Source organism: Chanodichthys erythropterus, chromosome 4, assembly GCF_024489055.1.
Source record: "Chanodichthys erythropterus isolate Z2021 chromosome 4, ASM2448905v1, whole genome shotgun sequence".
Classification (NCBI taxonomy): Eukaryota; Metazoa; Chordata; class Actinopteri; order Cypriniformes; family Xenocyprididae; genus Chanodichthys; species Chanodichthys erythropterus.
In genome coordinates this window covers 5,422,291-5,435,809 of record NC_090224.1, presented here as the reverse complement: position 1 = coordinate 5,435,809, position 13,519 = coordinate 5,422,291, and the positions used below count along the sequence as shown (strand labels likewise).

At 42.5% G+C, this 13,519-nt stretch overlaps 1 protein-coding gene across 2 annotated transcripts; it reads right to left on the bottom strand.

Moving 5' to 3' along the window:
- Positions 1 to 3,173: 3,173 nt before the first annotated feature.
- On the bottom strand, positions 3,174 to 11,101 carry fam228a (family with sequence similarity 228 member A). Of its 2 annotated transcripts, none has more exons than XM_067382971.1 (8): positions 10,990 to 11,101; positions 10,350 to 10,515; positions 5,616 to 5,767; positions 5,450 to 5,530; positions 5,176 to 5,370; positions 4,044 to 4,121; positions 3,842 to 3,932; positions 3,174 to 3,678 (listed from the first exon to the last, which is right to left on the bottom strand). In XM_067382971.1, the coding sequence occupies exons 3-8, from the start codon at positions 5,682 to 5,684 to the stop codon at positions 3,527 to 3,529; spliced, it is 666 nt and encodes a 221-aa protein (XP_067239072.1). In that variant the 5' UTR covers positions 5,685 to 5,767; positions 10,350 to 10,515; positions 10,990 to 11,101; the 3' UTR covers positions 3,174 to 3,526. The 2 variants fall into 2 exon arrangements, with proteins under 2 accessions (XP_067239072.1, XP_067239073.1); XM_067382972.1 differs by having other exon boundaries at positions 3,842 to 3,929.
- Positions 11,102 to 13,519: the final 2,418 nt, after the last annotated feature.

Here is a 13,519-nt window from a genome sequence, read left to right as displayed (position 1 = left end):
ACTCCTGCCTACCCCCCCACAGCACCAAACTTTATTGATTCACTCCTGCCTACCCCCCACAGCACCAAACTTTATTGATTCACTCCTGCCTACCCCCCCACCCCCACACAGCACCAAACTTTATTGATTCACTCCTGCCTACCCCCCCCTCTGCACCAAACTTTATTGATTCACTCCTGCCTACCCCCCCCCACCCCCACACAGCACCAAACTTTATTGATTCATTCCTGCCTACCCCCCCCAGTACCAAACTTTATTGATTCACTCCTGCCTACCCCCCCACCCCCCACAATGCACCAAACTTTATTGATTCACTCCTGCCTACCCCCCCACCCCCCACAGCACCAAACTTTATTGATTCACTCCTGCCTACGCCCCCACCCCCCACAATGCACCAAACTTTATTGATTCACTCCTGCCTACCCCCCACACTGCACCTAACTTTATTGATTCACTCCTGCCTACCCCCCCCCCACAGCACCAAACTTTATTGATTCACTCCTGCCTACCCCCCACCCCCACAGCACCAAACATTATTGATTCACTCCTGCCTACCCCCCACAGCACAAAAATTTATTGTTTCACTCCTGCCTACCCCCCCCACCACCACAGCACCAAACATTATTGATTCACTCCTGCCTACCCCCCCCCCCCACAGCACCAAACTTTATTGATTCATTCCTGCCTACTCCCCCCCACCCCCACTGCACCAAACTTTATTGATTCACTCCTGCCTACCCCCCCCCCCCCACAGCACCAAACTTTATTGATTCACTCCTGCCTACCCCCCCACCCCCACAGCACCAAACTTTGATTCACTCCTGCCTACCCCCCCCCACCCCCACAGCACCAAACATTATTGATTCACTTCTGCCTACCCCCCCACAGCACCAAACTTTATTGATTCACTCCTGCCTACCCCCCCACCCCCCACACTGCACCAAACTTTATTGATTCACTCCTGCCTACCCCCCACACTGCACCAAACTTTATTGATTCACTCCTGCTTACCTCCCCACCCCCACAGCACCAAACTTTATCAATTCACTCCTGCCTACCCCCCACAGCACCAAACTTTGATTCACTTCTGCCTACCACCCCATCCCCACACTGCACCAAACTTTATCGATTCACTCCTGCCTACCCCCCACCCCCCCACAGCACCTAACTTTGATTCACTTCTGCCTACCACCCCATCCCCCCACAGCACCAAACTTTATTGGTTCACTCCTGCCTTCCCCCCACAGCACCAAACTTTATTGATTCATTCCTGCCTACCCCCCCACAGCACCAAACTTTATTGATTCACTCCTGCCTACCAAACCCCCCACAGCACCAAACTTTATTGATTCACTCCTGCCTACCAAACCCCCCACCCCCCACACAGCACCAAACTTTATTGATTCACTCCTGCCTATGCCCCCCACCCCTCACCAAATTTTATTGATTCACTCCTGCCTACCAACCCCCCTACCCCCCCACACTTTACCATATTTTATTGATTCACTCCTGCCTAACCCAACTCACCACAGCCAGGGAGGATCTTGGCCTGGACTCGCGTCTACAAGTCACGAGAAGCAGAAGTGGACCCCATCTGACACCCTCGCGAAGCTGATCTTCTTCACTGCTGTGAGAGATATAAAGCAGGGTTTGCAAGAGTGCTTCACCTGGTCAAAGTTGCTGAGGGAGTGAAAGTGCCGCACCACCTGACGCTGTTGGTCATTCTCATAGATATGGTGTGGAAGGACAGATCCCACCAACACCCAACACCGTCCAAAACAGCTATCCGGTGAGAAAGTAGAACACAGAGACCTCTGAGCAGGAGAGCGAATCTCTGACACTTTTATACAGAACTTCTGCTTATGACGCCATGACGTGGAATTTAGAACGTTCGGGACACAAAGATGATCTAGCTCGCGATGTTATTGGTTGTTGGCGAATCCATTTGCATGAATGATAACCGGCAACGCATAGCCATCTCTATGGCTCTGCGGTAACTTTAACTTTTATTACATTTTATGGACAGAAAACACACACACACACACAGAGATTGGCGCCTGCAGCCGTACGCATGAGAGGGCGCTAATTAATAACGTTTTTATTTTTTACATAATTTTTAAAATTGATTATTAAAATTTTAGCTGCATACACTCATGGCATGGCAGGAGAAAGCAAGAGAAAATGAGAATAAATAAAGGTGTGCATTTGTGTGTTGTAAAGTCAAATGTATGTATGTGTGCGTGCAAGGGTGATCGTAGGGGATATGGGTGAACAGAAATCTGATTGGCTGGTTTAGTTTCGTCTCTTTTTTTTCCACACATGCAAAATGACATTACAAACAGTTAATGTTTAAAAACAGGTTTAAAATGAGTAGATGGTCTCTAAAACAACTAAATTCGATTGAAACATTTGCAAAACCGTCTAAAACTATTGAGCAGGGATGAAGAAATGAAGCCTCTTAAATCTTTGAAGCTTTTCTCTAAATGTTCTCTAAAAGTTTCAAAGCATCAAGTGTGTCGAAATCAGTAATTAAATTGCTGTCACTAGTGCCATCTTGTGGCAGGTAAAATTTAAAGCAGCCATAAACCTGAGTGCGCAGCTCTGCTGTTTCATTCACAAATAAAAGCCTGACAGTGCTAAATGTGTTTAGTTTTCTGATAATATAATTCACATACTAAACCGTGGCAATAATTTAAATGTAACAACAAAAACAATCGCTTTAATAATACTTACTGAGTTGTTCGTGACAAGTAAATGATGCTGTTATTTTATTGTTTTTAAACTGTTTATATGACAGTATGACAGAATCATAACACACACACCACTGTGTTTTTCTGTCAAACCGGAACCTTCATTCTGCATACAGTATATTCATTTATGGAGAACAAGTCATATACACATGAGGCGATTAGTATGAGGGCATACATTACAAAAGCTAACAGCGTGCAAGCAGCAGAGAGCTAGATTTGTTCTAATTCTCCAGGGAAGTTTTACGAGTTGTAACGTTGTAATCAACTGCATACTGTACCTGTTGGTGTACCCTAAAATGTTAGGGTGATACAAAATGGCATTTCATCTGTTCAATAAAATACTCAGCTGATGAGTAATTAAACATTTGGATGAAAGAATGAACAAAAAAAGTCACATTTTGAACAAAAAAGTTACATGTGCCTTTTAATATGGCTCAAACTACATTCAATTGAGAAAATCTGCTCACTTAACTGTTTCTGGATATTGCAGAACATAATAAGCACTACACACATTACATACTGTCAACTCATTATGTGTTGCACTTAAATGGTATAACAAACGGCACCATCCACAGTAAGGGAACACGTGTGTCCATACAACCTGATGTCAAAAAGGCCATATTGAAATCGAATGTTGTCATCAACCACTGGAGGACCAGCACTTAGTGTGGAAGCAGCATCCCTCTGCCACAGCTGTATTTATAGATCTTCTACTTCTGAACAGCAACAAATGACCTCAGTATTACTGGCATAAAAGTATCTTAATGAGCTTGGAGCTAATATCTTGATCTAAACAGACTGTGATCCTCCCAAAATCTCTGTGAGGTAGTATCTCTGGAGAGTTTGGCCTGTGACTGTTTAAGGCTCTGTTGGGAAGTAGGTGGACTCCGGAGAATTTCCTCCACCTGCTGACGGCGATAGACGTGACCTAGCATGCAGGGTTCAAAGGTCATACAGAAGCCATTTTGTTTACTTTATGTTTACCTCTGTGTTTTAATGCTCTGTAGATCCCTTTAATGAATTAGTCCAATAATCTAGTCATGATTAACAGTGTATATATATTTGTAAAACCAATTATTAATTAACAGCACCTGTTTGGCAGCGAAGTATTGCCGTCTTTTCCTTAATCCTGGCTCGTGACTGAAGAGACAGAGGATCCTCCAATGTTGGGGTGAAAATCTGCTAAGTTGACAAAACATTAATTTAATTCTTCACCAAATCATTTAATTTCATCATTAATGCATTTTGTTTAGTTGTGTAACTGTTAACAAAAAAGAAGATGATACAACTCACTTTGCGATAACGTGTGTTGAAATGGTGCAGGAAAGGGTTGTACTCTAGCGGATCGTAACTCTCTAGAAACACAAAACCCTAAAACACAGTACACATTTTAGTTTTTAGGGTGTTTTTGGAAATCATTATTGCGTTTTTTCTCTCATAATTTTCATGTTTTTTTTTTGTTGTAATTTTAAAAACTGTAATTTTAAAAGACAACAAAGAGAAAGTGTCATAATTTAGGTTTTAAATCTTTTATTAAGTATTAAAATACTTTTTTTTATAAGTTTTTTTGAATTAGCATAACATATCTGGCCTGCAACGATAAAATAGACAGAAAAAACAGTAGCATCATTGACATCATTGATTCATTTTGTTAACTGCATTTCTGTTTAACCTTTAAAAAGGTAAAATTTTAAATTCCATTGATTTGGGTTTACTATGAAAGGGTGCTGTAATGACTGCTGAAATGGCTATTATAACTTACAGAGTGCATCTTAAAGTGCATTGTTATGCTAATTTATGTAAAAGCATATACTTTTATTCTGTAACTGTTTAATGGCTCGTTTCCACTGAGCGGTACAGTTCAGTTCAGTACAGTACAGTATGATTCGGGATGGTTTCCACTGCCAACAGTACCCTTACTTGATAGGCGTGGTGTATGGCAGAAAGTAGCAATCAATGTCATTCTCACATAAAGAAGAAAGTGACAGTAAACAACAATTGAAGATATACAGCAGTCCCACATTAAAATCACGTTCCGGGGGTAAAATCCATGTTTTTGGTGGGGCTCCAATGATAAAATTTGTATTCCAGGGGCTATATATCATGTTATTTGGGGCTGCGAACATGAAAAACAACACACGGCAACAGTTTACAAGTAGCCCGATTCTACATGAAAACCGCAGATTTGGCAACGCCGTTGCCCTAAGCATGTGCAAGTGACAATTGTCTGTCAACCAATCAACATGCTGCAGTAAGTGTAGCTCCACCCTTTTGGTACCGGAACTATTAGTATGATTGTGCAAGGTATCCCAACAAAAGGGTCCCAAAAAAGTGGTACTATATGGTATTTTGGTACCATTCACAACTTCTGACAATGAAAACAGAATTAACTGCATACCGAACTGTATCGTGGAAACAAGTATACCTTAGCATTACAGTAGTTGATGTAGTGTGCATGCATGCTCCTCATCTTCTGTGTCTCACTGTAGCCATGGTGTGTAAAGTGTTGCTCCATACTCCTCTGTATCGGCAGCCACACATTCTGTGTCCAGCGCTTATAGAGCAATTTACTTTTCCTCAATTCCAGTGTGTCTCTGTGAGTGAGGTAGTGATCCAGATTCTGTACCGACACACACAAACACAAATGATTCTGAAGTAAATGGAAAGAATCAAGGTTGAAAGGTCACTTAAAATATTACCTTTATGAATACAGCCTCAGTCTCCAGCAGTGGCTGCGTAATGGCATTAACTTCTTGCTGTTCAGAGTTGAATTGTTCCTGCTGGTGAACAGACAGTGTAGGTGGATGACTGTGCACCATTTTATAAAACAGTATGGAGTGTGTTTGTATGCAAATGTGGGTGTACCAGTAGTTGTTTTCTGGAGCTGAGAGAGAGGGTGTGTTGCATGTCATCTGCAGTCTTTGTATGTGTCATTGTGCTGGTTGGTCAGAGCTTCATTTGCTTTGTAAATTAATTTCTTGTCTGACAAGATCACTGATGAAAGATGTGTGAAGACACTACGGGCACAAGAACAACATCACAGACAGATATATGCACAGGTCTATGGCATTTCCCTTTCGAAAGGGAACTTCAACTCTGCGCTGATTGCGCTTTGGGGAACGTCACGTGACCCAGGTGTCTGAAAGCAACTATCCAACAACTCCGATCCCTATTGGCCGGCGACAGCCTATGACGTCATACGGCGCGACCCGGAAGTATAAAGGGAGTGTCTGGAGAGACAGAAGACATCTTTTCGTCTTTCGGTCCTGTTCTGTCTGATTATGACTATTCCAACTCCGGTAGGGTTTTTTATATGCCTTACTAACGTTCAAGAGGATGTGTTTATTCGTGTCCCCGGGTTTGACACTTATATTCACATTTTCTGGGCGTTTTTCTGTCTGGAGAGGAGCGAGCATACACAGAGCTTGACGGCGCTGTCTGTGTTTGTCTGTTGTTTACTGTGAGCGTCTCCCTTTTCGGGACGCTCCGTTCTCATTTGACACTCTTCCCGAGGGAAGAAGTGTCTGCATCTGTGCCTTATGGTACTGGCCCCGTTTGCTGAGGCAATACGGTGGATGCGATCATAGGGCTCGCAGATGAGTTTGTTTCTGTTTGATGTCATCGTGTCCGGCGCGAGCGCTCCTCTGGCTGTTGTGTGTGTGTGGAGCTGCTGTGTTTGGGATGCGCTTCTCGGTGGGCTGCAGCTGCCGTGAGAGCGCGTTAAGAAAGGGGCCGCGCGCGGCCTTTCTGTCCATTAATGCAGCGGCTTCCATGACTTTCCATTCTCTTCTGATCTCCTCGTTTGAGATCGGGAGGGCATGGAAAAACCCCTAGCCTTCCAGATTTGTATCTGAACCCAGACAGGCGGGAGGAGGAAGAGGCAAGAGTGAGGTTGGTGATCGATTGTAAACACTGTTGTGTTTGTATCGATTTCCCAGCTACATAGGGCGATTTATATCTACCCTCTCCTCTTCCACCTCCTGTATGTATATATATGTGTGTGTATATATATATATATATATATATATATATATGTTTATTGCATATGCATATGTATGTGTATATGGACATATTCATGCTCAGATGCTTCTTAATGGTCAGACTGATGGCTGGGCCCATAGTGATTATTAGTGTCAGCCCGCTGTTTCTGTTTGATAGTAAGAGGATCTTTTAGGCTTAAAAGAGCCTTGGATTCCATCCTTTTTATGTAAAAAAGGAGCATTAGGAGTCTTTGGTCTTTGAGCCGCAGGGGGGGGGGGGGGGGGGGTCTATATTTTATGTGTTTAAAATAAGACCTTATTTTCCTGTATAGTTTTCTGAGCATGCAGTCAGGAAAAAGTAGGGTTTTTTTGGGCAAACTGAAGTTGATAGGCTGGCTAGTGTGCAGGCCACAAAATGGCCGCCTCCTAGCCGCCTGTTGTTTAGAAGTAGCTTCTCATCTGCTGTGTTCTAGGGTAGTTTGAGTTGGCACTCGTCACTTCAGTTATTATGCATGTTAGGTCAGCCTTAATTGGCCGCCTGACATTGTTTGCTTGTGAGCTTCACTTTCTTTCTCTCTCCATGAGATTTGAAGGTGAAGCCCAGGCTTCACTAGGCTTGTGGCCCTGTAAGAAGGCCTGTAGCTTAGCGGCCAGGCTAGAGCTAGGTTATGTGTGTTATTTGCGTATAACCCTATGTATACTATCCCTTGTCAGGTTGTATAGTTCCTAGTTCTGGTCTCCTCCCGAGGGAGTTGTCAGGCCGTATGCCCATTATCCCCTTACTATGTAGGTGCAATTGTTGAGTTTAAACAGCTAGGTTGTAGACTGTTTTTTAGACTCCCTGATGCTGTTATCTCAGGTGGTAGGCCCTTATCTTTGCATAGATAAGTCATGCTGTGTGTGCAAGGCCCCACTTTCTAGAACTTTTATGCTAGGGAAAATGGGTTTTTTCCTCTGAGCCACTTGTTTCTCTAGTCAAGTTTGAGTTGACGTTGCTAGGGTTTAGCATTCGTCCTCTATGGCTCAGTACAGATTTGAGAATCTGTATGGAGAGAATTATTTTCCTCTTTGAAAACAGCATATACATCAAAGCGCAGCATTTGCTTTGAAGTTCTAGACTTTTGCCCTACATCGTATGTGAGCTTACTTATGCTGCCACAGGTTAGCACCTGTTTCCATAATAGCAGGCTTTTTTATGTAGCCGCTATGGGAGACACTGGTGACCTATATTCCCCATTAGTAGGTTTGTTGGTGTTAGTGAGTGCATCACCTGTTGGATTGCATACTCAGGGTAGTATAGAACCACTTTTTTACTGAGGTTTGGTTTGAACTGCATCCGTCTCCCTGATCTTACGCTAGTTGAGCTAATAGCAATCTAGAGGTCTAAGGTGGATCTATTCATGCTCCTAGAGATGGCCACTGGACTTATGCCATATGTCTAAAGGTTGCTAGGCCCTATGGGCCGCCCTTTTTCAACATAGTGGTATATGTTGATGTGTATTTCTCTCTGAGAACCTTTATATACACTTCAGGTTGGTCAGGTGCCCAGATGATATATAACCTCCTTGGTGTCGGTTTTTTATCGTTCTTCTGTGCCTAAGAACACTGCCACGAGCTGATGCCCATGTGTCTGTTGAGGTGATACGCCCGCACGGGCCTTCCTCGACTATTTGTCGGCGTATGTTGTACTCTTGCTTGAAAGAGTAAAAAGGTGCTTTTACTGAGTACACTGCTCATTGGATTGTGTTGGGTAGATTATCATATGGGCGCTTTGCAGTCTCCCATGCTGCCGTTGAAGTTGCCTGTCTGCTGCACACTGTATCAGGGTTCTCTAGCGCACAGCCTCCTCAGTGCGTTAATTAAGCACTGAGTAGATCCTAGGATGAGTGGATTATCTCCCCTCAATAAGAGGGTTCATAGCACTCAGCTGAGTTCTGCTCTCCAGGATGCCCATCTCTACTCGTGGGTCTGAGTTGCTTCTGCCTTTCTGCAGTCACTCTTACCTGCTCTCTTCTATGAAGAATGCGTTATGGAGATTCTGTATTGAGACAGGGTTGGCCAAAAGTTGGTTTCAGATGCCTCTAGCTGCCTTAGTAGGCCTTCTATCTCTGGAAGGCCTCTGTTGGCTCAGCTTGGGCTGTTGGCCATAGGGAATGCTGTCACTGACAGCCTGGTGTGACCCGAGGGTGAGTTGCTAAGCGTTTCCTTCGAAACTGCTTGACGTTTGTCAGCCATATTATTTGGCATGCACTCTCCTCAAGCATGGCGGCGTGGGTATATCGTTCCCAAAAGCGCAATCAGCGCAGAGTTGAAGTTCCCTTTCGAAAGGGAACGTCTCAGTTTACGTATGTAACCATGGTTCCCTGAGAACAGGGAACGAGACTCTGTGCTTTCCAGCCATGCTTCGGGCTGCCTGCCTGCAGAACAGTCCCTCAAGACGATAGATGTCTTCTGTCTCTCCAGACGTATGACGTCATAGGCTGTCGCCGGCCAATAGGGATTGGAGTTGTTGGATAGTTGCTTTCAAACACCGGGGTCACGTGACGTTCCCCAAAGCGCAATCAGCGCTGAGTCTCATTCCCTGTTCTCAGGGAACCATGGTTACATACGTAACCTGAGACGTTTTCACTGTATCATATGAGCCATAAAAGCCTGATGTATGAAATACTCAAATGTTTTTTTTTTTTTTTTTCAATTTTAAAGGGATACTCCACCGTTTTTTCATATTAAACTATGTTATTCCCTTAACTAAGATGAGTTGATACATACCTCTCTCGTCTCAGTGCGTGCACTAAATCGCTCTGTCTTGCGGCGAAACTTGGTTAGCACTTAGCTTAGCCCAGTTCATTCAATAGGGGCCAAGCAGAGAAGCTACCAAACACCTCCACGTTTTCCCTATTTAAATACAGTTACTCGAGTAGTATAACTCGACCTAGGACGGTGACACAAAACAAAACGTTGCGCTTTTCTAAGCGTGTAAAATGGATAACTATATTGTATGGCGGAATACCATAGCAAGTGCTCGGGAGCACTTTGACTTGGCGCAGTAATATCTTCACTCGTGAAAAGTCCTCTCACCGGCCCCCGCTCCCTCTCCTGTAAAAGTCTCGTTGGTTCTATTGACGGAAATGAGAGAGAGGAGGAGAGGGAGCGGCAGGATGGGTGGAAGATTACTGCGCCAAGTCAAAGTGCTCCCGAGCACTTGCTATGGTATTCCGCCATACAATCTAGTTATCCATTTTACACGCTTATAAAAGCGCAACGTTTTGTTTTGTGTCACCGTCCTAGGTCGAGTTACACTACTCGAGTAACTGTATTTAAATAGGGAAAACGTGGAGGTGTTTGGTAGCTTCTCTGCTTGGCCCTTATTGAATGAACTGGGCTAAGCTAAGTGCTAATAAAGTTTCGCCGCAAGACAGAGTGATTTAGTGCACGCACTGAGACGAGAGAGGTATGTATCAACTCGTCTTAGTTAATGGAATAACATAGTTTAATATGAAAAAACTGTGGAGTATGTCTTTAAATACATTGTCTAAAGGTTCGATGAACTGTATTGTCAGCATTGTCTTTTTATACTCTGAAATATAATATGGCTGTGACATCACAGGACGAGTCTTACTGCAGTCCAGTCTGTAACCTGAAGCGCAGCATCTAATTCCCCAGGTTTTTCAACACAGAAGACTCTGACACCACTCTGTACATGCAGGGAAGAAAGAAAAGGTATCCATGCATGAAGTCCTGAACTGTACAGTGCTGAAAGACTTCACCTGGCAGCTGGATGGCAGCTGAAAAACAAACAACATTCCAGTGTAATTTCATGCAAAAATGCCTGTACATATTCCTAAGACTGGGCAAAGTAAGGAATGTTCAACACCATAAAAAGAAACTTGTAATAACTTTGGCAGAAGTTGAGCTGAAGAATGATAAATAATTAGTAAGAACTGAAGCAGTTTCATGACTTCAAAGCTCTGGAGTGCATTCAGTAAGAATTAAATACACCAATGCTGGTAGATACTGACTTAACGTTAGATCAATCAGTTGAGATAAAAATGTGATTCAAAAAGAGTTAAAAATTGTGATCAATGTGAAAACAAGTAGCTTCAAGAAGGTTTAATATGGCTTCCAAGTTCCAACTGTATTGAAACGTTTTTATGTAACTTACATCTGTTTTCTCTCAAAATATACAGTATATGCAGTAAATATAATAAAATTGACAGAAATATGAAAACTATGCAAGCAAGGTAATTTGTGAAACTCACCCTATTAGTCCATCAAGTAATTGAACTGAAACATGAATCGGAACATATGTAAAGTTTACACTCACGGCGTTGTCGAAATTATGCGGGAAACGGCAGCAGTCAGACAAGCAGCGACTCTGTTTGCTATTCTGCGCGGCGTGCGCGCCCCCTTGTGTTGCTATGGTGACGTCTCTCATACCCAAAATAATCGTGAGCGCGCTCCTTCAGACATGTGCAGACAGACATGTTTCAGGGCTCTCAAGTCTCACGCATTGGGCGTGAGACACACGCATTTCAACCCGTTCACACGCCACACCTTGTATTTCTCACGCAGAGAAATCTCCAGGATAATGCACAACAAGTTGCGCCGCTATTATAGGAATCAAGCGAGTTCTCCATAGAGTAGAAGGCCCTGCCACGCACCAGTTAATCTAATAAAAAAATATAGCTACCGAACAGCCAATCAGAAAATAAAATTACTGTATCCGGGTAAGATTTAGATATTCCCGCCACAAAAATATTTATGTTCTGATTCCAACTACACATTCTGTGATTCACGGGCTCGCGCACTGATTCAGATGCTCGCTGAAGTAGTTAGCTACAGAGGAGGACATCTGTCAGTCACATTGATTCACATCTGGCTACAGACTGATCGTGATCGATGTGGGACCATATCCTATGAGTACAGTAAGTCATCTCATCAAATTGCTGGGGAATATTTGTGTCCAGGCAGCTGTAGGTTAGTTAACAGTTTGTCCAGAGTACTTTTACGTGAACTTGCCTGGCTAGTAGTGATGGGCATTTTTCCAAAATATTGTATTCGAATATTTGGGCTAGTAAAAAACGAATATTCGTGTATTTAAAGCTGCAGTCCGCAACTTTTTTTGTGTTAAAAATGTACAAAAAATATATAATGAGAATATACAACATGAATCCATTTTCCAAACCGTGTTTTTGTCTTATCCTGAATCATTATAATAAGTGTTTATATTCTGACTATTTCAGACCGGACTGGTAGGACTCGCCGCAGAGTATGTAACTTCGTGACTCGCCATAGACATGGACATACACGGAGAAAAGTAGCTCCGGCTAGAATGTTCATCCGCAAGACGCGTGCAGTTCTGTTTATTAACCGCTAGAGGGCCCAAAATCGCGGACAGCAGCTTTAAATTACGATTATTTTGAGAAAATGAGAGACGTTTTTTATTTTTATTTTTTATTCAAGTTGTCGTCACCATTTCTGAACAAACTTATGATTAGGTAATATACACAACAAGTTTGTGTTTTATCTTAAGGTTTTCATTTATTTGGAAACATTAAACAATATGTGTAAACAAAAATATAGGCCTAAAGAACAAAGCATTATAGGCTCAAGCGAGCGGGAAAAACACTAGTAAAGCAGAGCGCGCCAGTTATCGTGCCGAACGTAACGTACATATAAGGTAAACTAGAGTCGGAATATGGTTACCATGTTTATATTGTTTCACATTGTTGAGGAAAAACAACAATATAATGTGTATGATTATATTACCATTATCTATCTCTCACACTCACTCACTCACTCACATACACACAAAAATGCTGAATTAAATAAATATTTTTTTATTTGTAAGAATGTGTCATTTTTCATATCAGACCCCCGTCCCCACCCAAACCCCCATCGCCGCTGAAATCTCACTCTGAACTCAGTTCAAAACTTGAGAGCCCTGATGTTTATTGTTTAAAGCGTGTCTTTCAAACCATTTAAGGTTTATCCTCAGTCAGTTTTCGAATCAAAATTGTGCCCCGAGCCTTTGTTATTCATTTCATTACAATAAAAATAAAGAAAAAATCCAAATAATAAGAATTCATAGGTTACTCTTCATTTGATTGTTGATGGATTAGCCTACAATATATGTAAATGACCTTTTTTGTAGTTGCATATTTTATATTTTATATATTTTGTCTCATAGTCTACTACACACCCATAGTTTTCATATTAATTTGCACAATTTATTTGATAATTCTGCTTTCGGTTTCTAAGAATAAGAATCAATTTGTTTAACATTGTTGTATTGATAACTGCAGAACTCTACTTCATACAGGCAAAAATGATTTAAAGGGGTTATCCATCATGGCACAGAAAGCTGAGGCACAGTGAAATATATATATATGTATAGAAGTGGTATTTATACATCTAGGCCTATATTTGACCACTGTATATTTAAACTTAGGCAAACTATAAAAGTATGTACACTGATCAGGCATAACATTATGACCACTGACAGGTGAAGTGAATAACACTGATTATGGGGTGTTCCCGGTCTGCAGTGGTCAGTATCTATCAAAAGTGGTCCAAGGAAGGAACAGTGCTGAACTGGCGACAGGGTTATGGGCGGTTAAGTCTCATTGATGCACATGGGGAGTGAAGGCTGGTTCTAAAGGTGTCAGAATACACAGTGCATTGCAGTTTGTTGCGTATGGAGCTGCATAGCCACAGACCAGTCAGGGTGCCTATGCTGACCCCCATCCACCACCAAAAGCACCAACATTTATTTTACATCACGTGGAT

Bases quoted from the DNA above. Each gene is read 5' to 3' on its own strand.
- fam228a (XM_067382971.1), bottom strand. From the start codon at position 5,684: ATGACACATACAAAGACTGCAGATGACATGCAACACACCCTCTCTCTC. The intron at 5,531-5,615 runs GTACACCCACAT...TCTGTTCACCAG, and splicing joins GCTCCAGAAAACAACTACTG to CAGGAACAATTCAACTCTGA. The intron at 3,933-4,043 runs GTGAGTTGTATC...TTGTCAACTTAG, and splicing joins TCAACACACGTTATCGCAAA to CAGATTTTCACCCCAACATT.